Source organism: Caretta caretta, chromosome 10, assembly GCF_965140235.1.
Source record: "Caretta caretta isolate rCarCar2 chromosome 10, rCarCar1.hap1, whole genome shotgun sequence".
Classification (NCBI taxonomy): domain Eukaryota; kingdom Metazoa; phylum Chordata; order Testudines; family Cheloniidae; genus Caretta; species Caretta caretta.
Genome location: NC_134215.1, coordinates 69,889,402 through 69,914,195, shown reverse-complemented (window position 1 = coordinate 69,914,195; position 24,794 = coordinate 69,889,402). Strand labels below are relative to the sequence as shown.

Here is a 24,794-nt window from a genome sequence, read left to right as displayed (position 1 = left end):
ATTGCACAACACGCAGCCCTTCCCCAGCCGCTGGAGGGAGCGGCTGGCCCCAAAGGCCCAGATGCTGCCTCCTCTGCCAGGACCATACACAGCACCACCCAGCCCTGTTTATAGGCCCGTGGAGAAGCTCTGCCCCAGCTTATGTCACGCTCTTTGGGCTGCAGCCACCCCCGGCCCCTGTCTGTGGCTGTGCCTTTGGGATCAGGTCTTTGGACCTGTGCCACCCAGGGATGCAGGGACCAAGACAGTTGCAGTTTGATCCAGTTCAGTGGGGACGGCCCCAGTGGCACAATCTCACTCACCCGGAGGAAACGAGTATACCAGGCACTAGACAAGTGGGGAATGTTTATTATTGCAGTAAATAGAAGAGCCGGTTGCCCTGAGTGGGGGATGGGGAAACACACAGCTGGGAGGGGGATACAGCTCACCGTCCTGCAGGGAACCTACCCGGATACTGAGCTGCTCCTACAGGATAGGAAGAAAGGGGCTCCAAGAGCTCCCCCATGCCATAGACTGCATAACACATGCCTTGTTACTGACTCCACAAAGCCCTAACACCACATGGAGGGCCAAGGAGATGGCCTGGCTTCTGGGGAGCTCCCACCCATGGATCCTGCCGTCCAGCACGGATTTCTTCCCTTGGGTCTCAAGTGACTTCTGCAGAGGAAGACTAGGCCAGAGGCAGGGTTGTCCTGCGCGGGATGAGGGTGGGAAGGAACGAGGATGGGAAGCCACGTTCCCCCCTCAGGCATTTATAAAACTGCTGTCTGATGGGAGGGGCTGGTCTGCAGCAGAACCCGGCTCCCCCAGCCTACAGTGCAAAGACAAGCCTCCGCCTCAGCTGCTGCCCACACAGGGTACATGCAAGATAAGCACTACTGAGCAAGGCCCAGCCCTAGGCAACATGGCCTCCCAGCTCCTGCCCTTTCCTGCAATCCTTTCCCTCTTCTCTGCTCCCTCTTCCCCCTCCTTCTCCTCTCCTCTGCTCCCTCACGGTAGAGCTGCTTCTTCCTTCATTTTCCTGCTTCCAGTCCTCACCTTCCCACTCAGGAAACTGCCTCTTACTGTGTCACTGCCATTCAACCCATCACACGCAAGAGGGGGCCAGCAATTGCCCCCCTATCCCCCGACCCACACTACTGTCGGCTTATTGCCTCTACCTCACAAGGCAGTTTGGGGGAATAAAAGAAACCCAGAATGACACACATGGCAAGCCATGTAACTACAAGGACCAGTGAACCTGGTGGAGAAAGGACATCTTTGCTAGGGATTCAGCACATTGTCCTTTCAACTGAGGGCTGAGAAGACTCCCAGGATAATGCAAAAGCCCCAGTGGCTTCACTGGTAAAACCAGCACAGACCAGCCCTGACATTCCTGATACAGCACCTGCTGTAAAATACCAGCAGCATTTGGGATTGAGGACCCTCTGACCTCTCTTCAGAAAGAAGCCAACAGGGCACAACCCCATTTCTTTCTCTGTGGGGTCACCTTGGAGGGATGGGCAGTGACACAAACTGCAACCCTGCCCTCGTTTTCCCCCCATGGCCATTGTGATACTGCACAGCAGGCCTCCCCACTAAGCAGGGCCTCAAGTCAGTCTCAGTCTCCAGGCCAGCTCCCTTCTGGGCAGACACACAGAAACAGGCCTGAATGCACCCGGCCTGCTGGGAAAGGGAATGAGCTGGGACTGTCAAACTCATTTCACTCCTGGCCTCAAGCTGCAATTGACCATGGTGCCAGAGGTGAAGGTAAGTCCCCGTCCCTGTCCCCTTATCTGTGCTGGGGCTGTACAGAGGGAACACTGCTTTGAGATTAACTCCTGAGGGTCCTAATACTGAAACCAACAGCATGATGCTCGACAAGGCACTAAGCGCAGCAGGTGCAGGCTGGCATGTGTGAAGCAGGGAGTGAACGAGCTCCAGCCCCCGCCCCGGTTCAGTCCTTCTTGAAGGCCATGGTGTAGAGGTTGCTATAGTTAGCCCTGGTGTACACAGGCTCTGGGCTGTAGCGGTATGAATTTTTGCTCACCCTCCTGGTGCTGAGCCCCTCCCTATAGGGGGAGAAGGCAGATTTGCGGGTCATGGGGTGGTCGGGCTCGAAGGTTGGGCTCCGCTGTAGAGCCTGGCGCTGGAAAGAGCTCGGCTGCAGGAAGAAGGGATCCTCCAGCCCCAGGAAGGAGAGGGGATGGTGAGCTCGGTTGGCTCGCCAGTTTCCTCTCAGCTGGGATTTCTCCGGGGATGGGGAAGCCACAGGCCTGGAGCCCTCCTGACTTCGGTGTTGCTCAGGAGTGGGATCATTCTCATGCGCCGTCTCCTCTTTCTTTGCCAGCAGCCTGGGGAGCTGAACAGCAAGAGAACACGTGTTAACACCCCGTCTGCCTATGGGTGGCCTGAAGCACCGCCCTGCCCCTTGGCCAATGGCTGCCAGAGGGACATCTGAGTACGGAGGAAACTGCATTTAGCTCCTGTCTGCTCTGCACCATAACTAAAGGGGTCCTGACACTTACCAAAAGAGTTGCGGTTTGCCCCCGGGTCTGGCCAGAAACCACTGCCGCACTGTCCCCACCCCAGAGGTGGCTGCATTTTAATGGCTCGGCATGTGCAGAAAGATGCTATGGAAATAACCAGAGGAAGGGCATGTCTGGCCCTCCATCCTCTGCCCTAGGTCCCCATTGGCATTTGGCTGAACCCCCCTGTTCATTCCCAGAGAGGGGGAGGAAACCCACCCTGCTCCAGACCTGCCCTGTGAGGCCCAGCCTCCCCATGCCCTCAGTGGGTGCAGAGTGTGAGGGGGCTGCATGAGCCTCAGCCCAAAGAGGCCTCCATCTGGACCATTCTGCTCAGAGGGAATTAATCCCTTTAGCTAAATCCCCACGCGCTGGGCAGGGATGAGCAGGCTTCACTGCAGCTCTTACACACCGAGTACAACCAAACCTGGCAGGAATAAAAGGGCTAGGAGGGGGCTGGAGAGCTAGCGCAGTGGCCTCGGGGGGTAAGGAATGCCAAGACTGCAAAGCATGGCCCCCGCAGATGCCCTCCCTGGCCTTCAGCATCCTCCCTGCTTCCCCTGCAGGAGACGGGGCAGCAGTACCAGCCGCACCAAACTCATTCTCTGCTCAGTGGGGGACCCTGTGGGGTTAGCTTCCCCCCCACCATCCCACACATTTCTGCTTCAGACTGGAGCCAAGAAGCCTCCCTGCCCCCTCCCCACAAGTGACTGCTCCCAGATCTAGGAGGTCACGCTGTTCATCCTGGGACAGCATACCAAAGGGACAGTGGCGCACTGGCCAAAGGGCCCAGGCTGGCCCTCAGGACCAACTCAGGTCTGGAGATACTGCAGCGCTAGTAGGCCCAGACCTGCTGTCAGGCTCCAGGGGACCTTCAGCTGACCCACCCCTCCCCCTCAGGCTCCAGGGGACTCTTCCCTCCTCGGGCCGGAGGCTCCAGAGGACCAGACCTACTCCCCTCCAGCCCTGCTCAATCACCAGGGGACAGGCTGCTGCAGAGGCTGGGAGATGCAGTGATCAGCTAGAGGAGCAGAGCTAGGTTCTCTAAACAGTTGATTCTGATTTGTCTCTCTAGCCATGTGGGCGCTGGACCCCGGGTTAGGGTCCCTTAGCTCGGGTTGTCTCTCACTGTTCAGATGAAGGATGTATTAGGTCAGGTTGTTCTGGTCTCGGCTGCTTCTGGGATTTTCACTGCAAGGCTTTTCCAAAGGCCTGCTGGCCTCAGGGGGCAGACCCCAGGGGGCTGAGGGTTCCCCACCTAGCTTGTGTGCTCAAAGACAGAGGGCCAACGCTGCCCGGGGATGGGGAGGTACACAAGTAAAGCCTCCCAAAGACAGGACCAGGTTGGCCCCTAGACCCAGCCCTACTCCATCCCCAGTCAGGATCCGCCCTGCATGTAACGTGCAAGGAGGGTGTCTGCTGCCTGGACTCCCAAGTGGAGTCTGGCCCAGGCACCAGACTGAGCCCCAGACAGAGCAGGGTGATTGGTTCAATGCTGGGGCTGGTCCCCTTCGCCATCTTGGCTTCTTTGCTCCAAGCCAGGCTGCCGAGCTGCCCAGAAGGTGACCAGTCCCAGGACAGCGAGTGCTGCAGCCGTGGGAGCAGGGACCCAGAGCCAGGTGCCTCAGTGTGACAGGAAGAGTCAGGGTCAGATGCCCTGGGGAGCAGTGCTCAGGGGGGTGACATCAAGGCACTGAGGCTTTTCCTGACTGCTGAGCCAGCCCAAGGGGTCTGTCGACAGGGAGGCAGTTCTGGCTGGATTCCTAGGAGCTACTGGGACCGACGTAAGGAGGAGCCAGTGATTTTGCTGGGCTGGTGTTTGAAAGAACCCACCTCCCCACCCCACCACTCTGCAAAGATGGCCCCTCCCTGCCAGGCACCTGCTCCCTTCACTCTGCAGAAAGAGCGCTAGGAGGAGACTGCAGAGCGTCCCTGCCACCAGGCAAGGGCCTCTCCCCAATCCTCATCCCTCCCACCCTTTGAGGCAGTGGCATTTTGTGTCGTAAGTATAGTGCACACTGGAGAATGATGGGACCCCAGGCCCACACGGGAATGCACCCCATTCCAGGGGACCCCTGCATGCAGGTGACTGCCTTGTCCATGGACTATTACTGACACAGTCACAAACACCGACCAGCTAAGTAGGTGCCAGACACCAGCCCTCCCAGTGGGGCTCTGCACCAGGAGCGGCTCGGGGGACCTTGAGTCTTTATTCACCACCACACTGATCTGACAATACTGCCTGCTCCTCAATGGGCCCCTCTCCCTGCCCCTCCCAATCTCTATCTTCTATCCCTCACAAAGCCCTGTATCCTCGAGGCTACTCAGACCTTACACCCACCACGGAGCTGGGGCTCCTGGCCATTCCTGCCACACAAAGCGGAAAAGCCTGCAGCTGAAGCCAGCAGCTGAGAACTCAACTCCAGACAGATCCCCAGGGGTTGGGCAGTGGAGCCCAGTGGGCAGTCTGCATCTCCATGGACACATGATTAATGGGCTGAGAGCCCTGGCTCAGGCAGGGGGAGGGAGGGAGAGAGGGAGGCAGGAATCAGCTGGAGGGGAGGTGGGTCACTCCCTGAACTTTCACCTTGCCAGGAATTTCTGGTCACAGACCCAAACTCTCTCAGCTGGGATTTCCTAGGACAGTCCACGTGAGCAGCGCTCCAGGGGCCTGGCTGCATCAGTCTGGTGAATGGAAGGACAGACCCCACATGCAGTATGGGGCTTTTGGGCCAGCCAATCTGAGAGGCCACGTTAGCTAAGGGCTGTGACTGAGCACTTGGCTGTGCATCTCACAGCTGACTGGCAGTAGCCCCTGCTTTGAGGCTCCAGACAACGGTCTCCAGGGACCCTCAATCATGACTTTGGCTTCACAGGAGGAAGGGGGCAAAGGACTGGACTGGCAGGGCGGCTGCAGGTCAGGACTGAAGGGCACTGGCACAGCTGGGTGTGAGGCGGCCAAGACTGGGGTACATCAACAGGGCACCCCTCTGCACCATGGCCCGTGTAAGCAAAGCCAAGAGTCCATTGCTTCCCCAAGCCCAGGAGGTACCCCTTAGCCCCTTCCCCCGGACTGCCCCATTCTGAGCTGAAGGAGGCATCTCTAACATGGCCCAAAGGAACCCCAGACTGGCAGTGAGTCTGGTGCTGTAGGAGCCCTTGATAGGATTCCCAGCAGGGAGGGGCTCCAGCCAGAGGTGGAGGAAGATACAGGCCCCAGGCCAGAAGAGGCTGATCCTGGCCAAGCGTGTCTTGCCTTCACACTGCAGCGCAGGAAGGGAGCTCTCAGAGGAAGGGATAAACTCACCTGCACGTAGTGGGACAGGGTCTCCACCATGCTCCCGGTAACAGTGCGTAGGGCATCCCCCAGAGCGCCCACCTTCTCTCTGGCTATGGAAGCTGCCTTGCGAGGGGTGAGTTGGAGCAGCTCCCCAGCTGTCCCCCAGGCAGCAGAGGGGACCCTCTTCACGTTGGAGATGGCGGAGAGATAGGCAGTTTGTAGGTTCTGGGCCATGCTGCCCAGGAGGCTTGGAGTCTTGGCAACCTCAGCCATCTGCAAAGAGAAATATGCCCAGCCCTTCTGGTAAGTGCCAGGCATGGCCCATGCTGGGGGGCAGCAGGCCCCACCTCTGTCCTGCAGCCCTGTCCTTCCCTTTGAGTGCCCCAGCTCCCAGAAGCCCAAAGACTGAACAGATGATTCAGAGCCAGAGCCATTGGCCTTAGGCTGAGCAGCTTGCACTGGGGCGTCATCCTGTCCTCCCTCGCCCAACCCCCCAGGCCTCCAGAGACAAGACAAGCCTGCGCCCCCCCCAGCTATTTGGTTCAAGGCTGTATTTCCGGCGGAAGTTTGTCCAACTCCCCTAGTTGTACTGAGAGTGGGGAGGGCAAAGGTGCAGGGCCCTCACTTCCCTTCTTCCTTGTCCCAGCAGACCTCCTACTAGAGGAAAGTTTCCACTCAGCCATTTCCAGCGCTTAATCTCTGGGCCAGGTTCTCGGTCCCGGTCCGGCAGCACAAAGCAGCTGTGAAGCCAGTGATTCTAGCCTCCCAAGGATTCCCCTGCAGAGTGACCTCATCCCTAGGTGTCAGAGCTTCACTAGTAGTGGCTCTATGCCACCCTCTGTGCCCAGTGCAAGGCCCTGGGCCCCCTTGGGCAAAGAGCGGCGTAGCAGGGCACCCCTACTCACCAGCTAGCCCTGGCTGCTGGAACTGCCCCCTAGGGCTGTGGGCCGAAAACTGGAAGTTTGTTGCAGTGAGGGGTGTGGAGCAGGGGAAGCTGCTCAAACACGGCTCAGCCAGGCCAGAGACTCCAGGCCTCTGCATCTGACAGGCCTGGAGGCTGCCAACTCCCTTTTCAAGGGTAGTGGCTGTAGGACAGGGGCCTCTTCAGAGTCTCGACCAAGTGAGGGAGGCTAAAGACCATCACTTCCTGCCCCTCCGCCAGGGCTTCCAAACCCTCAGCTTGCAACAGCCGTCTCCACACCTCCACCTGGGAGGGGACCCTCGAGAGCTGCCCAAGCCTGTTTCTTGGGAATAAAGACCAAGTGGCTGAGGGGCACGGGGAGCATGGCCCATTGGATCAGTGGCTTCTAAATAAAACTGTTTCCCTTCATGTGGCAGTGTTGTCTAGCAGTTATTGCAGGGGCCTGGAAGCCAGGACTCTGAGCTCTGCTACTGATTCCCTCTACAGCCTTGGGAGAATCACGCCCTTCCCTCCCTCACCTCCTCCTCTATACCTGATCCCTGACCGTAGTAAGGGCCACAACTGCTGCCTTGGCCACTGGACAGGACCTGCAGGGGGCTTTGTAAAGATTCCCTCGCTGACCCATCAGAGCAGGTGTGCTCGCTGCTCTGCCCCTCTCTGTACCTCACTTCCTTTGGTTTCTTCTTTCTCCAGCTCTTCCTTCTCTTGCTCCTGTTCTGGCTCCTTACTTTGCTCCTTGCTCAGCCAACCAGCTGCTGCATTCTGCACATCACACAGGACCTGCTGGGCCTTGGCCGTGCTCTGCCTGGCCACGGCACCCTGCAGTGAGAGAGAGAGCAGAGAGTCCCTGCTCACAGGTGGGACCTCACCAGGGCCACCATGGAGCAGGGTGGCGGCTGCATTGTGGCTGCACTCGGGATTTCTTGACTGCATCCCTTGTGCTTGTCACTGGCTCCTGAATCCAGGTATTTCTGCAGCCCACCATGGCAATGCATGATGGCCAGCACAAGGCTGATAAGTCAGAGTTCACTGCCCCTTGCCAGGGCTCCAGATTCCCACAGCAAAGCAGAGTGTACACGGGGAGCCTGCAGGCCAGCATAAAGGGAGGGGGAGCTGCACTAACACACAGCACAGCACAGGACCTTTCCATGCGAGGGCCTAACTGTGCTTCATGCTGGGCAAGCCAGCCCCGATCCACACCTGTTCCAACCTGCGCACGGGGGACAGTGCTGCTGACCCAGCGCTGATGGAGCTGCGAGGCTAGGCCCGTTGATGCTTTGCAGGCTCAGGTACTACAGTGAGGAGATGAACGCTAAGGGGAAAGCCAAGCAATAAATCTGTTAAAATGCCAACATTTCCCCTGTCAGCCTCCCGCCCCCTAGAGCTGAGGGACACACAGGGAACCCTCACCCACCACTGACATGCTGCCTCATCTAGGTGCAAAGCAGCAGCTGTTTAACTGATCCATAACAAAGGTGCACACCAGTTTAGGACAGAAAGTAAAGAGAATTCCAGAGCCGTTAAAAACCACAGGGGGGATTTGGCGAGCCGAGATGCAATTACCCTGGATAGAATTTGGCCAGAACACAGGGGTCAAAACCCTAACTCTTTCCAAAAGTGACTTCAGATCTTTAATCACCACAAGTGGCCCAGACCTTGGAGTTAGGTACCCTCCGATTCTCTCCCCTCACACCACTCTGCGCAGCACAGCACCCCTCGTGTCACACTGGAGCACTGTGGTCAAGAGAGTCCTCTAACGAGTCACTCACACCCCATCCCTTGCAGCAGCTCCACGGTCCTTGGTGGTCTCCCAGCCAACCAGGCCAGCTCTGTTTAGCTTGGGAGCTCTAATCGGAATGAGTGGTTCGCAGGATCCATTCTGCGTCAGTGCTGTAATTGTAATGGGATGTCCAAGGGTCAGAAAACAGAGACACACATGGGAAGAAATCCCAAAGGCAGCAGGGGACTGTGGGTTCTGGCGGGGCTGCGGGTGGTTTCCAACCCCAGGGGAGCAGAGTGGCGAGACGGTGGGTTGGAGGCGGGCTTTTTACTCCTGATTTTATCTGTGCCTCCACTGGGGCCTTTTGCTTTGGGAAGGATGTTATGTCAAAATCATTAATTAACCGTCTAAATTTAGAGCCAGTTAAAAATAATCCAGCCTGCTAACTTGGTGGGGGCCTTGTGTGCGCTGATGCCACAGAGATTATAAGGGGCCAGGACCCTGCCTGCCTTGGAGGGAGAGTGAGCAGCTAGCAGCAAAGCATGAGCCAAAGAGCCACTTGGTTCTTCCCATGGAGCAAATGAAGAGAAATATATTCACAACAGCAATACCCAATGTCCTGATCTCCACCAAGCGTGAGGCCCTGAAATGTACTGGCTTAGCTCCTAGACGGGGCAGTGGTGGATGGGCCTAAACAGTTAGAATAGGACGTTGGGTGGCAGGACGCCTGGGTTCTGTTCCTGACATGAACTTGCTGTGACCTTGGTGACTTGGGCAACTGTGTCTCAGTTTCTCCTCAGTGAAATGAGGATAAAACCCCGTTCTACCCTGCTGAGAGGCTTAACTGAGTAGGGTGTGTAAACCACTCGGAGAGCCTTAGAGACAGAAATAGACAGATGCCAAGATGAGAAGAGCATAGGATAATTTAGTATTACTACTTATGTTTACTTCCCTGTCTCTGTGCTAGCATCCTTCAGTACGGTTCAGGAGATGGGGATTGTGCAGTAACTGCTGCTACACCAGCAGGCGGCCCCAAAGCACTGATTCTGTCTAGGTCCTCCATTAAACATTGGCTGTCGTTCGTGTGGCTTGGGATCCAGACTTTCATAGGTCCAAGGGGCTATCAGCCCACGTTTTATGGCAGATCAGTCCCGGCACTAAGCTGCTGCCAGGGTCCCCAGGAGTTCCCCTTAGCTGTGCTGTGCAGGGGCACTCACCAAGCCTGGAATCCATGTGGTCAGCTCCTGCCCTCCGGCTTTAGTGCGCTGGATGGTTCTGGCTGACTGCTGGTAGGCGCGGTGGGAGATGGTGCTGGCCAAAGCACCGATCCTGGTGAAGATGCCAGGCTGTGGCTGGGAGGGCGTCACTTCAGATCCACGCACCCTTGTGGGCTCATGAGCTACAGGCAAAGAGGCAGAGCCAACTGGGAACGGGCATGAAACTAGTATGGGGAGAGGTGGGAACAGGACATGTGGCCTGGGATTCACCTGACTAGCTCTGCACCCTCTTTCCATGGGAGACTTGGCATGGAACTGCTCTCCTGGGATCTCTGGGGGTGGAATTCTAGTGGTGCACAGAAGCAGGTCTCTGCATTGGGACTGCCCCGCTACCCAGCTGTACAGCAAAGCCCCATACAGCCCTGTTCAGCACCTGGCACCCTAGGGCTTTCATTTCAGAAGCCTCTTTTTCAGCCCTCCATGCCTCCCCCTCAGCTCCAACGACCAGCCAAGAGATGCACCTTGCTGAGGAATAATCAGCCCCCTTCTCTCTTCTTTCAGGCTCCATCTGCAGGAGGCATCTGACCAGGGTGACAGCGCCACCTTGTGGAAAGCTCAGCAGCTGGCTCCCTGAGAACTGGTTGGTTGCAGGAGGCAGATCATACCTGTGTTTAAAGGGCCCATCATGTAGGGCCCCTCGCATAGGCAGAATTGCTGGGCCATTTACTGTGTCCGAGGACATAACAAGGAAGAAGGAACAATAACCTGAGAAGAAGGGTATTCACAGGGCCACCCCACCCTCCCTATTGCTACTCAGTACACGGCCAGGGGATCTCCCGAGCAGGCTAGGTGAGAGAGAGGAGGCTCTACCCAACCCCATAAATCCTCACACGTTCCCATGGAGGCATTCACCAGGCGTGCGGGGAAGACAGCACAAAAGAGACATTCTCCCTTGGTCCTGGCCAGAACCAGCCGTAGTGTACACAGAGGCTGGAAACATTGCCGGTGCACCTCAGTCCTGAATGGCAGCAAACTCTGCTAACCTGGTGCTGGAGCCCTCACACTGACCTGCCCAAGCTCCGGACCTCAAACTCCCGCCCCACCCCAGTCCTGCGCGTCTGAGCAGAGGCCTGACAAACTCACTGAACTGGGCAGTCTTCACTGTGCTGTGTCCCAGTCAAAGGCCACCAGAGCCATTTTCGTGTGAATCAGATTTAAGACCAGGTCTCCCCAAAGGAAAGGCTTCTGGATTAGCACCAAGTGCCCCCCTCCCACTCGCGACGCCATTCATTGATGATTGAGGAGGCAGGATTACCTGGCTCATGCTCCTCTTCTGGCAGGAGAAACTCCACCAGCTTCTCTAGCTGTCCCAGGGCTCCATCTACCCTGGCAGCTGCCATCTGGCTAACCTGGCTGCTCCAGATATATTCTGCTGTGCTCCTGGTCAGCTCATAACCCTCAACAGTCAGCCCCAAGACCCTGTCCAAGGTGCCAGCTATGGAGTTGCCAATGGTGCTCCTGGCAGTTTGAATGGGGATGGAGATGGAGTCCTTCAGTTCGGATGCAATCTGCAGGAGAAGAGATAGAGAAGAGACATGCAACATGATTCAGTCACCCAGGTCTCACTGCATGAAGATACAGTGACCAATGGAACGCAAAGCATGGCTGTGTGTGGAGATGGCTCAGAGGCAACCCCACAGGAGAGGAGCATCAGCACCTAGATGGTCTCACTCTGGGTTGAAGGATGCTGAAGGGGATGGAGCACAGGGAGCAGCATGAGCAGGTGTGACATGACCCCACTGGTCTGCATGTGTTTAGGAATGACCCTTGGGGGCCCCCCCAAACCCTCACCCCTAACAGTGGATGACTCTCTGGGGCCCCAGGGGAGACCAGTGGCTCCTAGCATGTTACCCTATTAGCCTCAGAAGAGCCCATCACCACCCAGTTATCACACACACGGAATCTGGGAATGAAGTCAATGCCCCCACTGTCCCATGAAAACAGAGCTCTCCCCCGGGAGATTCATGGGGTGGGCAACATCCAGGAATGGATGGGTCCCACGGGGGGGGGGGAGGGGGAGAAGGGCAGGAATGGATGGGTCCCACATGGGTGTGGGTGGTGCCCAGGAATAGATGGGTCCCATAGGCTGATGGGGGAGAGGGGTTGGGTCCATTACTTACTTTCTCCACTGGGTACTGGAGGGCAGGGATCTTCTCCTCCAGGTGATCCAAGCCCCTACAGGCCAGGATGTTGGCAGCTGTGACTGAACCAGACAAAGCCTGGATATTAGCATGGTGGTAGAGGGCTCTGTGCTGCATGGAGGGGAGGTGGATGACTCAGTAGGGGGTTCCCTCTTCTTTGTCAGTGCAGATCCTGATACCCCACCACAAAGCTAGCAAGCACTGTGCTGCAGGGAGGGGTGTAGGTGGCACCGTAGAGGGCACCTTTGCTCTCTAGGGCGTTGTGTTTAGTACTGACTCAGAGCGGTGCTGAGGCTGGGGGGGGGGGCGGGGGGTGGTGGGAAGGGGGAGGTACAACGCTTCAGAAGACGACTTAAGTGCAATGCCCGGAGCCCTCCTCCCTGACACAGGCTGAATGAGTTCGTACTGTTTGTACAGCACTTGGAGGTGCTTGGATGGCGCAGGCAGGCAATATAGTAGAGCTAGTACTGATGGATTCTACCCTCCCTCTGCCGCATCCCCTGGCGGCTGCATTAGCACCCTTCTGCTCCGCACCTAACCTGATGTGTCCTGGGGAAGTGCAGGAAACACATGGGTCAGAGGGGACAATCAAAGGGGTGTGGCCAGGTCCCCAGACAGACAGACTACAGCTCCTGCCGGCCTGTGTCATGTTCCCCACCTAGCGCCGCGAGGGTGGGCATTGGGAAAGGTGCCTGGCTGTGTAGCTGAGCTCTGGCTGCAGATTGGATGCATCCAGGGATTTGCTGCACCCTGGCCCCGGCTTGGGCAGTTAGCATTGGGAAAGAGCTGGGAAGGAGCCAGCTGGATGGAGGACTCGGGCCTCGTGCTGAGCTGCTGACTTTGCACTTTCTTTTCCTCCCCTCCCCTGCAAGACTCTCCCCCTCCCCACCGTGGGATGGAATCATGGTGATCTGGGAACTGCAGACAGACCTGGGCTTGACCCTTCACTGATTTTCCCACAATTCCTTTCTGGAGATGCTGCAGGGGCTTTTTCTTTGGGGGAGGGAGGCTGGGCTAGAGGGGTGGCCAGGCCCTACTAGCAGGTCTGCCAGGGGGAATCCACAGCTGCCAGGCCCAGACACACTGCTCTGAGGGCCAGGGTGGGTCCTGATGTTCCAGCTGTGTCCTAGAGAGAGGAGGGACTCTGACTCTGTTGCTGTGTTATAGACACAGGTCTCCAACAGCTTAAACCAGCCCAGGCAAAGCTTGAAGCCCAGCCACCTACCTAAGTCTATGTGGGAAATGTTTAGCACATGTACGGGCACTGTTCTCCCTTCATTAACTCAGCACAGGGAGGGCTGACAGAGTCACAATTGCAAACTGAGGCAGGGTAGTTACGAAACTTGCCCCAGGCCATGGAGTGAGTTGGTGGCAGGGCCAGGCCTAGAACAAGGTGTTCTCAACTCCCAGGCCTGTGCTTTGGCTGCTAGTCAGAATCTCTCCGCTGCAGCCTTCTTTTCTGGCCGCTCCCATGTGCTGACAGTCCCTGGTTCCCACATTCTCCCCGTGCCCCACTCCCCCACAGCTGGGAAGAATCCAGACTCACACTGAGGCTCCAGTCTGCGCACCACAGGCTCCATGCTCCACACAGCCAACGAGCTGGCCCCCTTGACTCCTCTCTCATAGGCCTCACACACCGATGCCACGAGTGGGTGCACCTCTTTGGTGCTGGTGTATGTCCTCTGAAGGCTTTCGCAGGTTGCATTCACCACCGGCAGCTGCAAGACCCTCTGCAGCAGATTCTCCTGTGCTCAGCAAGAAGGGGACAAATTGGGGGACTGTGTACAAGAGAGAGAGCCCTGTAGGAAACACTTGCTAATACAGGAGCAGGAATCTCAGTGACACCATTTACGTAACAACGGCCACACAGGTCTCCCCCGTCAACTACAACAGTCAGTCTCTCAGCTCCTGCTGCAGCTGTAAGAGGGGACCTGGGGGCTTGTCTTTTGTTTCTTTGCAGCAATCAGGGGTTGGGGGAGGGGAGGAAGATAGGAGAGACGTGTTTATTTAACCTTCCTCTCCTTGCACCCACTGACACTTAACCTTGGGCTCTAGCACATCCTGTCACCATAGAGGTGGGTGAGGTATAAGACCCCGAATAGAACAGAATGGAGGTGAGTGGGACAATCTGTAAAGACACAGTACAGCCCCCTTTAAGGGGCAGCGCTCTCTGCAGAAGAGCCCTTCCACAGGCAGCATGTTGGAAGGCTGGGCACTGCATGCCTCTGTCCATGACCTTGTTTGCACGGGCTCTGCAGTGTGGGGGGTAATAATGCTAATTCCCAGACAAGAGTCAGTAAGACATTACAGCTGGACAGAGCACTCTGAACTGAAAGCACTGTTAGAACATTGTGTTCATACAAAGCAAGCACTAAAAATCAAGACCTTCCTAGTTAAGTGACAGATTTCAGAGGAACAGCCGTGTTAGTCTGTATTTGCAAAAAGAAAAGGAGTACTTGTGGCACCTTAGAGACTAACCAATTTATCTGAGCATGAGCTTTCGTGAGCTACAGCTCACTTCATCGGATGCATCCGATGAAGTGAGCTGTAGCTCACGAAAGCTCATGCTCAAATAAATTGGTTAGTCTCTAAGGTGCCACAAGTACTCCTTTTCTAGTTAAGTGAAAACACCTTGGCTCTGCCCCTTTATCCCTGGTCCCCATCACCCAGTGCAGTACATGAGTCTGATCAGGACATTAGGAAGTGGAGAGGTTCTCCAATACGACCTCAGTGTGGGAGGAGGAATGGGGTAGAGATTGGGCTAATCAAGGCTTGGCAAATGGTGGCTATGAGGCAAGTGCTGCTTCTGGAATGTATGTTGCAGAGTAAGAGGAGATGTTGGAGTTTCCAGTGATCTCCAGGTGGGTGTGGGGGAGGTGAGGAGAGTTTCTGTATTTGGATTGGTGCCCACATATGTCCTGAGCTGACTATAGGTCTGTTCATATAAGAAATATGGTAGTTGATGGCATTTCCAGGGCTAGCAATCACATAACTCTTACACTAAGGCCATCTGAATGGCTCTGGTTCTTTACATTTGTACTGTATTCTCAGCATGGTAGCAGGTTTGTGGTCCATACTGCAAAAGTGGGTAAGGTCAGTCACTGTGCACAGAGATTATTGATATATAGGCAGTTAAACTGTCAAAATTAAGGTTGCTTCTGGACTCTGAACTACTGAGTTTCTAGACTTTAATTTTTTGGGCTTCTTTGGTTTTTGGGGGGGGATGAGGAAGCTGGGGTTTTTAATAACTACAATTTTCTAACCATGTTTAATTTAAACTGATATTTACAATATTGATTGAATCAAAGATTTTGTCTGAGAATTTCTTAATTTTTTTTTAAGAGAAAGCATTTAAAAACACAGATCTTGCTAAAGATTATCATTGTTTTCTTCCAGCAGACACTGTATATTGCTCTAGTTACAGATCTGTTACACAGACAATGCAGCCTTGCTCAACGGAACACAATACAGCATAATATTTGAATTAAATACTCCGCTGGCAGCATTAGCAACCCCCTACTCCTCAAGCCAGTCTGATGTTGCTCATACACAGCAGTCTTTGCCTCTCTACCTCTTGCCCACACTCACCTTTGTGCTTCCATTCTGCATTTTCTGGCTCCTGTTTGCTGCCATCATGATACATCAGTCTGCAAAGCAAAGTTCAGAGCCTAGTCAAGGAGCTCCCTGGGAAAACAATGCTGGAAATGGTCTGAGCACTGGTCTGTAGTCAACCCAGTGGCTCTGATGGAGTCTCAAGCTATATGGTACATTATGACCTTTTGCATCCTAGACTGGCAAGGGCAGAGAGCTATGCTGAGGCAGCAAGTGCCTTGGGTGGGTGAGACCTGGTATTGCTTAACAGCAAGCCATCTATCCAATTAAGCAGCAGAATTGGGGATCCCAAGAAGAGTCCCAAATGACCTTCCTCAGCTAAAGAAAGCATCTGCAACACAGGGACTCAAAGATGAGGTTGAGACGCATCAGCAAAGCTGCGGAGTCCAAAATTGCAGTTACGGTCCTGTGAGCCAGGGCTCGTGCATTGAAGAGCTTGGGGGGGACGACGACGACGACGACGGACGACTCAGGATATGAATAGCGGGGGTGCTGAGTCATGACTGAGGTGCAGCAGTACAGCTGTGCAGGGTTGAGGTAGAGGACTGGGGTGGGGACTGCAGCAGCATTAGCAGAACTGCGCAAAGAGCCCAGGATAAGAGTAGCAAGAGGTGCAGCAGGTCAGGATTGAGGCACACTGGCAAAGCTGAGGATAATGGTCAGGGCTAGATTAGATGGTGCCATGGTGGGTCAGGATGAAGGAGCATTGGCAGAGCTCAAGAATGAAAGAGCACAATCCACTCACGCTGTGCCAGCTCTGGAGAACACAGAAAGCAGACACACTCCACCTACTCAGCACAGCCCAGTGCTAGTTCAGATACAGATTCCAAGACACCTCAATGCCACGTCCAATGCATTGCAACAGCACAATGCATGCTCCACCCACTGTGGCCAATGCATCCCAAAGCCATCTCAGGAAGGAGCCTATTTCAATCTCCAAAACCCTAATGCCACCTCAGGGGCATCCCTTCGGACACCCCTTATTGCCACTTCCAGCACAGATTCCTTCTTTCCCAGCCCAATTAAATGCAGAACCATTAAGCAGAACTGCTTCACTAGCTGTCCCCTGCCCCTTCCCTCCCCAGCATTAGAGAGACTGTACACTAGGCATATGCCTGCTGTTGGGTACTCACGGAGCAGCAGTCAGATGCTGTCCTCAGCAGGGTGCCAGGAGCTGAGAGCGTCTGGTCGTGCTATCCCCAGAGCAGATCCTCTGACTAAGATGCAGCTTACCCCAGACGGTACCACCTCAAAGCCCCACCTCCTAGCCGCACAGGCCAAGGAGTCTGCAAGTTGCTGTGGTAACATGACAAATGGCTCCCTCGGCCATACCAAATTCAAAACAGATGATTGCATGACCAGTCTGGAAAACGCCCCTGCCCAGTCTCATTGCAGATCCTAGGAACTGAGACACAGGACCTGTATCTAACCCGACTCTATCAAAATAATGTAACAAACGGGGAGAGAAAAATCCCTTGACATTAACACTCAATGGAACCATGAGCAATAGGTAGCCTCGGGGCAGTCAGGAAGAATAAGTCTTGTTTGCCAGCCCAGGTGGCTCTCACTGGCAGAGTGACAATGTTGGTGGATGGATGGAGTGCAATAGGGCTCGCATATTTAGGACTGAGACTGTAGCTCACAAAAATCTTACTTGAAAACTTAGTTCATTGGACAAAGACACTGCTGTGTGGACTGAAAACAGGCTGTAAAGGAGAAAGGTAAAAGGGATGTATTAAGTTGGGAGAGGGGTATAGTGGGGAGTACAGAGATTGCAGTTATGATTGGATTTATTTAACTTCGGTTGGACGTGTCACATCAGCACCATTCAGAGAGACCGAGATGGAAGGAGTGGTGAATGCCAGAGGACAGAGAAATAATGCAAAGGGCCCTAGTGAGGTGAGAAGCCCAGAGGTACTTAACGGGAGGGAGGAATCCAGGGGTCGGTAATGGCTGAAAGACACTGGTTGTTTGCAGACATGATACTAGGGTGTCTTGAAACAGCCAGCAGCAGATGGGCAGGGGAAGCACCTTGCCACCATAGTAGAAAGCCCACTACTTGCTGAGTGGCTGCTTCATGCTTCCGGCTCCCCCAGCCCAGCAGATGGGGAATGACAGTGCAGGTCCTTGAATATCCAGAGCTTCACAGCCTCCCTCAAAATGGATAATGAGGGAGGTTTGAATCAGACACACACAGAAACCCTGCTGACCCACTCACCCTCCCACCTTGCTTTGGTGGTATGGGGAGCAAGTTCCTAGCAAAAATATTCCCAGGCAGACAGGGGCATGGGGGACTCAGAGGTTGAGCCTTGAGGAAGACATATTCCCCATACCAAAGAAGGTAGAGAGCACAGGGAGCAACCTGCCCCCCAGCCCCACACGCACACCTCAAGCTGCATGAGGCTGGCACTTCTACCTTCCTGGTTAAGCTCCTCATGCCATGGAGGTGAAAAGGGAAAGGCAGCATAACCCTGTATAAACTTTCCAGGCCATCCCTGTGATGAGTCACTGCTCTCCAGACAGCAGGGCAAAGGACAGCAGCTGCTCCAGAGCTGCAGAGCATGTATTTGGCAATGGGCTTCCTGCTGGATCTTGCTAGCCTTAAGTAAAAGAATAACTGACCTGAACAGGAAGGGGGAAGCGTGTGGCTGAGTCTCCCTCCCTATTGGCCTTAGCTGGGAATTAAGACACAACACAACCTCTGCCCTGCTAAATGTCTTCATTTCATATCCCTCTCTGTCCTAGTGCAGGGAAAAGGCCACTCCAGCACTGTCCTGGCCCTCTGTCCATCCCAGCCCTGCTGCAGCACAAAGGCCTCATCAAAACTTCCCCACTACTATCTGTTCTCAGACCACTGCCTCTCTCCAGCTAGCCAGGCATGCTCTGTCCATGGCACAGGAAACATCTCTACTTCTGTAGACAATGGCTAAAGCTCACATAACTGACTAGGATCAGCAACCTGGAGCCTTTAGGAGCTTAGCGTCTCCAAGTCTGCTACACACCCACTAATAGTGCAGGGGGAAAGGGTTGAGCCAGATCTCAGGGGACACTGGGATTACGGATATTGTAAAATTTCTCAAGGATCACCTGGCTGCTGGTGATTCAGTAGTGGAGGAAACTCTCTTTCTAAATCAGCGCTGAACTCAATTCCTTGCATTTTGTTCAAGGGCACCATGCTGCTGGAAGTGCCATTTTCAAGCTGTGTGTGACTCCTTGTGTTAGCAGCCAGGGCTCACTTAAGGCCCACTTATTACACTGTGCCCCATCTCCCATTGCAATTGGCAAAGTTATTCTTCATTCCTGGTCCTAAACGGTTGTGTGTTATTAAACAGCTGCTGCAGTTCCCCCTAGAACTCTGGGACCCTTCTGGGTGAAGGGCAGCATATACACAGAAGATACTAAGCACCTACTGATGACAGTAGAGCTGCCTGTGTTGGACAGAAGGCCTCCAGCCCTCAGGACCTGCTCAGTGGCAGTAGGTCAGATCTATTTCAATTTCACATAGACCATCTCACAGAATTTGCCTTGGTGCATTTCGTTATCCAAGATGTCAAGCACCTGGAGCATATTTGCTCCCCCAACTCCTTTCCAAATGAAATCATGCTCATTTCAATCCTGAGGAGTGTGGCTGACCTTCCCCCTTCCCAGTGCTCCGAAGAGGAAAGGTCTGTAATCCAGCTGCACGCATAGGCAGCACATCTCTGCTGATTCAACCTTCAGCCACCTCCTTTGCACATAACCCTGAAACAGACACAGATTCAAACTCGCTTCAGTTTATTAGTTGTGTTTCCCTAGACAATGTACAGCAGCAGCAGCCCTTATTCCAGAAGCCTGGAGGAGGCTGACCTAAAGAATTCTCTCCTTTTGGTTAATTCTCCAGCTTTCGTTATATTAAGCTAAATTAAATACATTAAACCCATAGATTCCTGCTTGCAGGGGGAACCACAAGTATTAGCTTCTAAAATCCACTGACCTGCTTAAGGAAAGGACTAACACAAGCCTGTTGGAATCCCACAGCAGTGAGCCTGGAAGCCCGAGCATCCTTGTCAGAACCAGGTGGTGGTGTTACAGGTCAGCCCCTGGTGGGGAAAGGCTTTGAGGAGGCAAGCCAGCCTGAAAACCTTTCCTCACTTATCCCCCTTCTCTGCGCAGGAGAGTTTTTTCACTCTTAGACTGTCTCACCTGGAGTCAGTGTGACTAGGCTGGCCCTTCGACAGTCCCTCTGTACCAGAAAACTGCTGGGAAAGGTCGTAAACTCGCCACCCTGCCCTCCCAGCTGCAGGGAGGAGTGAAGTCTCTGCATTGGTGGGAAGCAGAGATCACAGAACAGGCTCAGACACAGAGAAGGGATCATTTTAGCTCTTGCATCACAAGTAGATTCTACAGGAGCTGAGCCACAGATGCTAATGAAACGGGGATTTCTGTAAAGTCAGTCCCCCTCACCCAAAAGGATGTCAAACAACGTACATCATACACTTTAGAAAACTAGACAGTATTTTCTCCCGGAACCTGTGTAATAATTCAAAGCAACATTCCACCTAGATGACTGGGAGAATGAAAGGGACATAAGAGTGGTAGAACCCACACAAACAGAGAGGTGACATATGAGAAAAATCACTTGTCCTTATCCAAGCAGGTGGCCATGATGGGGTAGACTCTAGAGAGGGTCAGATAAAAGGATTCTCTTCTTGCAGGTGCTTATCAAAGGATTTTGGCATCAGCAAGCCCATCCCAGTCCAAGAGTGTAAGTTCCCTTTTCTGACAACATCCCCTGGCAGCGTCATTCCAGCTCACTCACCAGCAGCCCTGGGGCAGGTTTCTCTCAATAGCATAAGAATTTAAAATTGATATTTGAAAACTTTCAGCAAAACTAAAGCGATATCAGTTCAAAAGCTGCTTCAGAGAGTACAGAAATCATCACCTTCCTGGGATTACAAGGGTTTGGTGTGTGTATCTGGCGGAAGGCTAGTGCTGGTGAATGGTGCCAGATCAGCACCATGGATTTCATGGAGACTGAAATCCTTTGCTTATCCCAGCATGAGCAGCACTGAAGTAAGCTACCTACATACACTGGAAAAAGAGTGTACCTAACCATGACCTGGAAGAACCCTTCTAGAGAGGAATTCAGATTCCATGGCCCAAGCAATCCTTGGCCTTGTATTCTCAACAAGGAGGGCAGATGGAGTGGTGGTTTCTGGGATATAGACATCTATTCACTAGCAACTGGATCCAGTCCCACCAATACATATTCAATGGTGACCACTATATCACCAAACAGGAGCACTCTTCAGTTACTATAAGCCTGGGCTGGATTTGAACCACTGCCTAGAGATGAAAAGCTCCATATATCCAATTAACAGTCCCCGGGCATCATCCAGTTCCCTCACAGAATTCATGTTTTAATCCAGGCCATTTGAACTACAGTTCCCAAAGCCTTTCTGGTACCAACATGCTTGAATGTATTCAAAAAAGACGAATGATTGTATGAACCCCCGTTGGTGAATTCTGCCTTTCCAGTGTCAGCACCACTCCTTATGGCTTTTTATACAATTGTAGTTGCCTATGCAGCTATTCCACATCTCTATTCAAATACAGGAGATAGCAACATGTCCTTAACTAGCAGCAATTTGTAAAAAGTCTTGATTTCCATGGTTCACAATATTCTTCAGGAATGTTTTGCTCAGTCCTTACACAGCCTCTTCACCATTCTCCTTCATCATGTAGGATGTCACAGCACAGGGCAGCTCCTCACCTGAGAGGATATCAGGAAGTAGGAAGAAGTAAAGCTGACTCCTCCAGAAAAAAACACATATGAAGAGCGATTATCAAATGTGTTCATTTTTAAAATACCATCCTGGAATGAAAATGGTCAGAGAAGCAAATCTGCCAGCTCACCGTATGTGATGCTCTCAGATCAGTGTTTCAACTTCATATGTGGACTTGCCACTGTGAGGATCCCCACCAGGGATGAGAGGAGGCCACAGAGCCCAATAACTCCTGGGTTGGTTTTGTAGATTCCCAGCTGGTTCAAAGGACTAGAGAGATCGCAAAGGTTCTTCACTGTGTCTAGCAACAAGGGAGGGTGTTTCCTCAGTGTGCAGTATAGCAGGAGGAGAAAGGGCTGCAACCCATCTGCATGGAAACTGAACAGGTCCTGATCTTTTTTGTCACATTGAGAAGAGTTCTCCTTCCTTGCCTTCTTCCTTTGAGCCTCCTGTTCCATCTGCCAGGAGATCTCATACAAATCCCTGGACAAATTCATCAGCAGTGAATAGTAATAGCATTTGGTAGCCCAATTCCGCCACTTCTGCTTGTCAATGTCAGGGACGAGTCCAACACTCTTCACCCACAGGACTGTGTCACAGATGAAATACAGGACACGGCTGAAGTTGGAGGCTGTCAGGCAGAGACGGGGCACCAGGTCTGGTAGCTGAGTAGTTCTCCTGGCTGCTACCATGGCATGCACCATGTTCCCCAGTCTGAACACTGCAAGAGAACCCAGAGAAGTTAGCGTGGCTCACTCCCTGTAGGCTGCCATCCAGTTCTGCTTTTCAACAACTAATTGGTCTTCTGGGCCTCGTATATTTAAATATTGTCTTTTCATTTAAGGGTAACTTTGTATTTGCAGAAGCAAGAGGCTGGCAATAGTAGAGCCATGTATAGTAGACAGATACAATACAAGCTTCCCCCATATAGTTTGGTTGATGCACCTCAATACTCACTGGCAGCATCCCCTGCCATTCCAGTCTGGGACATCCACACAGCTCTGCCAATGCCCGCCTGTCTGTCGTGACCTAGAACACCCTCCACTACTCCAGTCCCATTCTGAGGTCTCTTCTGAACGGGTACTACCGATCATGCTAAGTTCTACGGTGTAAGTGAAAGAGCGATACAGACAGACACTCTGCTGTAAGCTGAAGAGGATGTAACCCAGCTTCTTGGAAGGAAGGTGCCAGTGTACCAATCCCATTGCACCCCTGAGCTACACCCTTTCTAAATTAGTCTTGAGGGCTAATGATTCACAGTCTGACCAACTTAGAACAACACCTTTCCTCAGGCGCACATTTTTAGGGGAATAATGCTACAGCTAGTTCCCAGCCCACAGGTATCATATATTTCAGTTCACAGCATGGATTACAACAAGCTGGCTTTCACTTACTCCACAGCATTGGCTCTGCCATGTGTATTTTGAGCAGTGCTAACCATACAACACAGCAGGTAATAAAGTGAGTGCAAATGTGGTGGGGGAAGGGTGTATCTACTATTCCATGAGTATGCAAAATGAGGTCCTATGATCCGAGGCTGCATGGTAAGTTAACTACTTAAGAGCCGGCACAACTGGCATCTGCTTAGCTGGAATAAGCAATACGAAGAGGGACCATCCGTCCGGATATGGGGTACTTACATTTGCGGCCAGAGCGCATGCTAGATTCCAACTCCTTGAGCTTCATTATCACCGTCTCTTTGTCAGCCTTATGCTTTAATAAATAGCTAAGCAACATGCATGTGTGTTGAATGGCTCTGGAATGGAAAAAATGAGGAAAATGGTTCACAGGACACAAGGACCAATCATGGGGCTGGGGGGGGGGGGAAGAAGAGAAAGGAACAATTTCTTCCCAAGTTAGGGACTCCCCATGGACCATACCCATGCGACAGCACCGCGAGGTATAAAAATCACATGATATTACTTGTTAGGGTCAGCACTCTACAGCATGCAATGTGAGAAGCAACGCAAATACAGTGTGAACATGACAACGGGAGACCATGCAGCTGAGCAGCAAGCAGCCAATAAAGGGTTTTGTTGGGCACATTCAGTGGCAAGGTAAACGAATACTGCCTGAAATATCCACAGGCAAATAGTGCAAAAATGCTAGCTTGCAGCAAGGCTCTGGGTCTATGAAGGGGCGAAGCCAGTGTCCCTGATGGAACAAGATGCAGATCAGTAGAATTTTTTTTTCCAGAGTCTGTTATTTGTATTGTGGCCCCAGCAATCATTAAGCAGCAATAGATATCCACTGCAGTAGGTAGAATATGGAGAGATCCCATGGAAGGGGTAAGCTTCATAAATCACCTAACCCACTGCTGAAACCCAGCCAACTCTGGAGTGGAACGCAGGAGCTGTATGAGCACACACTAACATTGCACAATTTGGAATTGGAAGTAAAAATCAATGCCTCCAACTGAATCTGGTAGCTTACAAAGGAGAAAGACACAACTGAGTAAAGGAACTGAATTGAAACTGGGGGAAGTTTACAGAAGAACAATCAAGTAACTGGAGATGGATGGTGGCAGGCCGTTGGGGCAAACACCCCTTCACCTGGGGAAAGTACCCAGAGATCAGTAATAGCCACAGGCAGCAAGGACCTGACTTTTACTTTTCATCCAAAGGCTGGTAGCTCCTTGCAGTACAGCACCCCAGCACCGCACTGGGGTTTTGGGTCAGCACTGACTGGGGGAGCTTGCCTCCTACTGAGCCCCTACACAGCACCCCAGCACCGCGTGGGGTCAGCACTGAGTGGGGAGCAGGCCCCATACTGAGCCCCGCAGCAAGCACCCCCTGGCACTGCGCTGGGGTCAGCACTGAGTGGGGGGGAGTGTGCCCCATACTGAATCTGCACCCCACAGCACCCCCTGGCACTGCGCTGGGGTCAGCACTGAGTGGGGAGCAGGCCCCATACTGAGCCCCGCAGCAAGCACCCCCTGGCACTGCGCTGGGGTCAGCACTGAGTGGGGGGGAGTGTGCCCCATACTGAATCTGCACCCCACAGCACCCCCTGGCACTGCGCTGGGGTCAGCACTGAGTGGGGGGAGCGTGCCCCATAGCGAGCCCCGCACCCCACAGCACCCCCTGGCACCGCACTGGGGTCAGCACTGAGTGGGGGGAGCGTGCCCCATAGCGAGCCCCGCACCCCACAGCACCCCCTGGCACCGCGTGGGGTCAGCACTGAGTGGGGGGGAGCGTGCCCCATAGCGAGCCCCGCACCCCACAGCACCCCCTAGCACCGCGCTGGGGTACTGAGGTCAGGCGCCGGGTCAGGGCTGGCTGCGCGGAGGCCCCGGCAGTGGCTCCCAGCACCGTAGAGCAATCCCCCCTCCCAGCGCTGTCAAGGGAGGCTCGGGTAAACCGCCCGCCCGGCTCGGCGCTGCAGGCGGGACCAGTCAGAGCTGCCGACACACCCCAGCCGCGGCAAGGGCCAAGTTCAGCCCGAGCCCCCGGCCCCGCTCACCGGAAGAGCCGGTCCCGGCCCTGGGTCTGGTTGGTGAAGTTCACAAACGCCTCCATGCTGCCGCGGGGCGGAAGAGAAGCGAAGCCCCCGCAGCCTCCGGCCGTACTC

At 53.8% G+C, this 24,794-nt stretch overlaps 2 protein-coding genes across 2 annotated transcripts; both read right to left on the bottom strand.

Annotated features, from left to right (window-relative positions):
* Positions 1 to 325: 325 nt before the first annotated feature.
* On the bottom strand, positions 326 to 19,067 carry PLIN1 (perilipin 1). The gene is made up of 9 exons (XM_048866400.2): positions 16,593 to 19,067; positions 15,436 to 15,494; positions 13,394 to 13,592; positions 11,827 to 11,909; positions 10,962 to 11,214; positions 9,647 to 9,828; positions 7,373 to 7,528; positions 5,815 to 6,060; positions 326 to 2,341 (listed from the first exon to the last, which is right to left on the bottom strand). The coding sequence occupies exons 2-9, from the start codon at positions 15,481 to 15,483 to the stop codon at positions 1,937 to 1,939; spliced, it is 1,572 nt and encodes a 523-aa protein (XP_048722357.1). The 5' UTR covers positions 15,484 to 15,494; positions 16,593 to 19,067; the 3' UTR covers positions 326 to 1,936.
* A 149-nt stretch (positions 19,068 to 19,216) lies between these two features.
* PEX11A (peroxisomal biogenesis factor 11 alpha) lies at positions 19,217 to 24,770 on the bottom strand. The gene is made up of 3 exons (XM_048866401.2): positions 24,687 to 24,770; positions 22,865 to 22,980; positions 19,217 to 21,945 (listed from the first exon to the last, which is right to left on the bottom strand). Exons 1-3 carry the CDS (start codon positions 24,740 to 24,742, stop codon positions 21,374 to 21,376), a joined length of 744 nt encoding a protein of 247 aa, XP_048722358.2. The 5' UTR covers positions 24,743 to 24,770; the 3' UTR covers positions 19,217 to 21,373.
* Between the last annotated feature and the right edge of the window lie 24 nt (positions 24,771 to 24,794).

What these genes read in the sequence shown, in the direction of transcription:
- PLIN1 (XM_048866400.2), bottom strand. Translation starts at nt 15,483, where the DNA reads ATGATGGCAGCAAACAGGAGCCAGAAAATGCAGAATGGAAGCACAAAG. An exon ending in AGAAGAGGAGCATGAGCCAG is followed by an intron (nt 9,829 to 10,961) that starts GTAATCCTGCCT and finishes CTTTGCCTGTAG; the next exon opens with CTCATGAGCCCACAAGGGTG. An exon ending in CCACATGGATTCCAGGCTTG is followed by an intron (nt 7,529 to 9,646) that starts GTGAGTGCCCCT and finishes CTCTCACTGCAG; the next exon opens with GGTGCCGTGGCCAGGCAGAG.
- PEX11A (XM_048866401.2), bottom strand. Translation starts at nt 24,742, where the DNA reads ATGGAGGCGTTTGTGAACTTCACCAACCAGACCCAGGGCCGGGACCGG. An exon ending in GGCCGGGACCGGCTCTTCCG is followed by an intron (nt 22,981 to 24,686) that starts GTGAGCGGGGCC and finishes TTTCCATTCCAG; the next exon opens with AGCCATTCAACACACATGCA. An exon ending in CATGCGCTCTGGCCGCAAAT is followed by an intron (nt 21,946 to 22,864) that starts GTAAGTACCCCA and finishes GTTCTCTTGCAG; the next exon opens with TGTTCAGACTGGGGAACATG.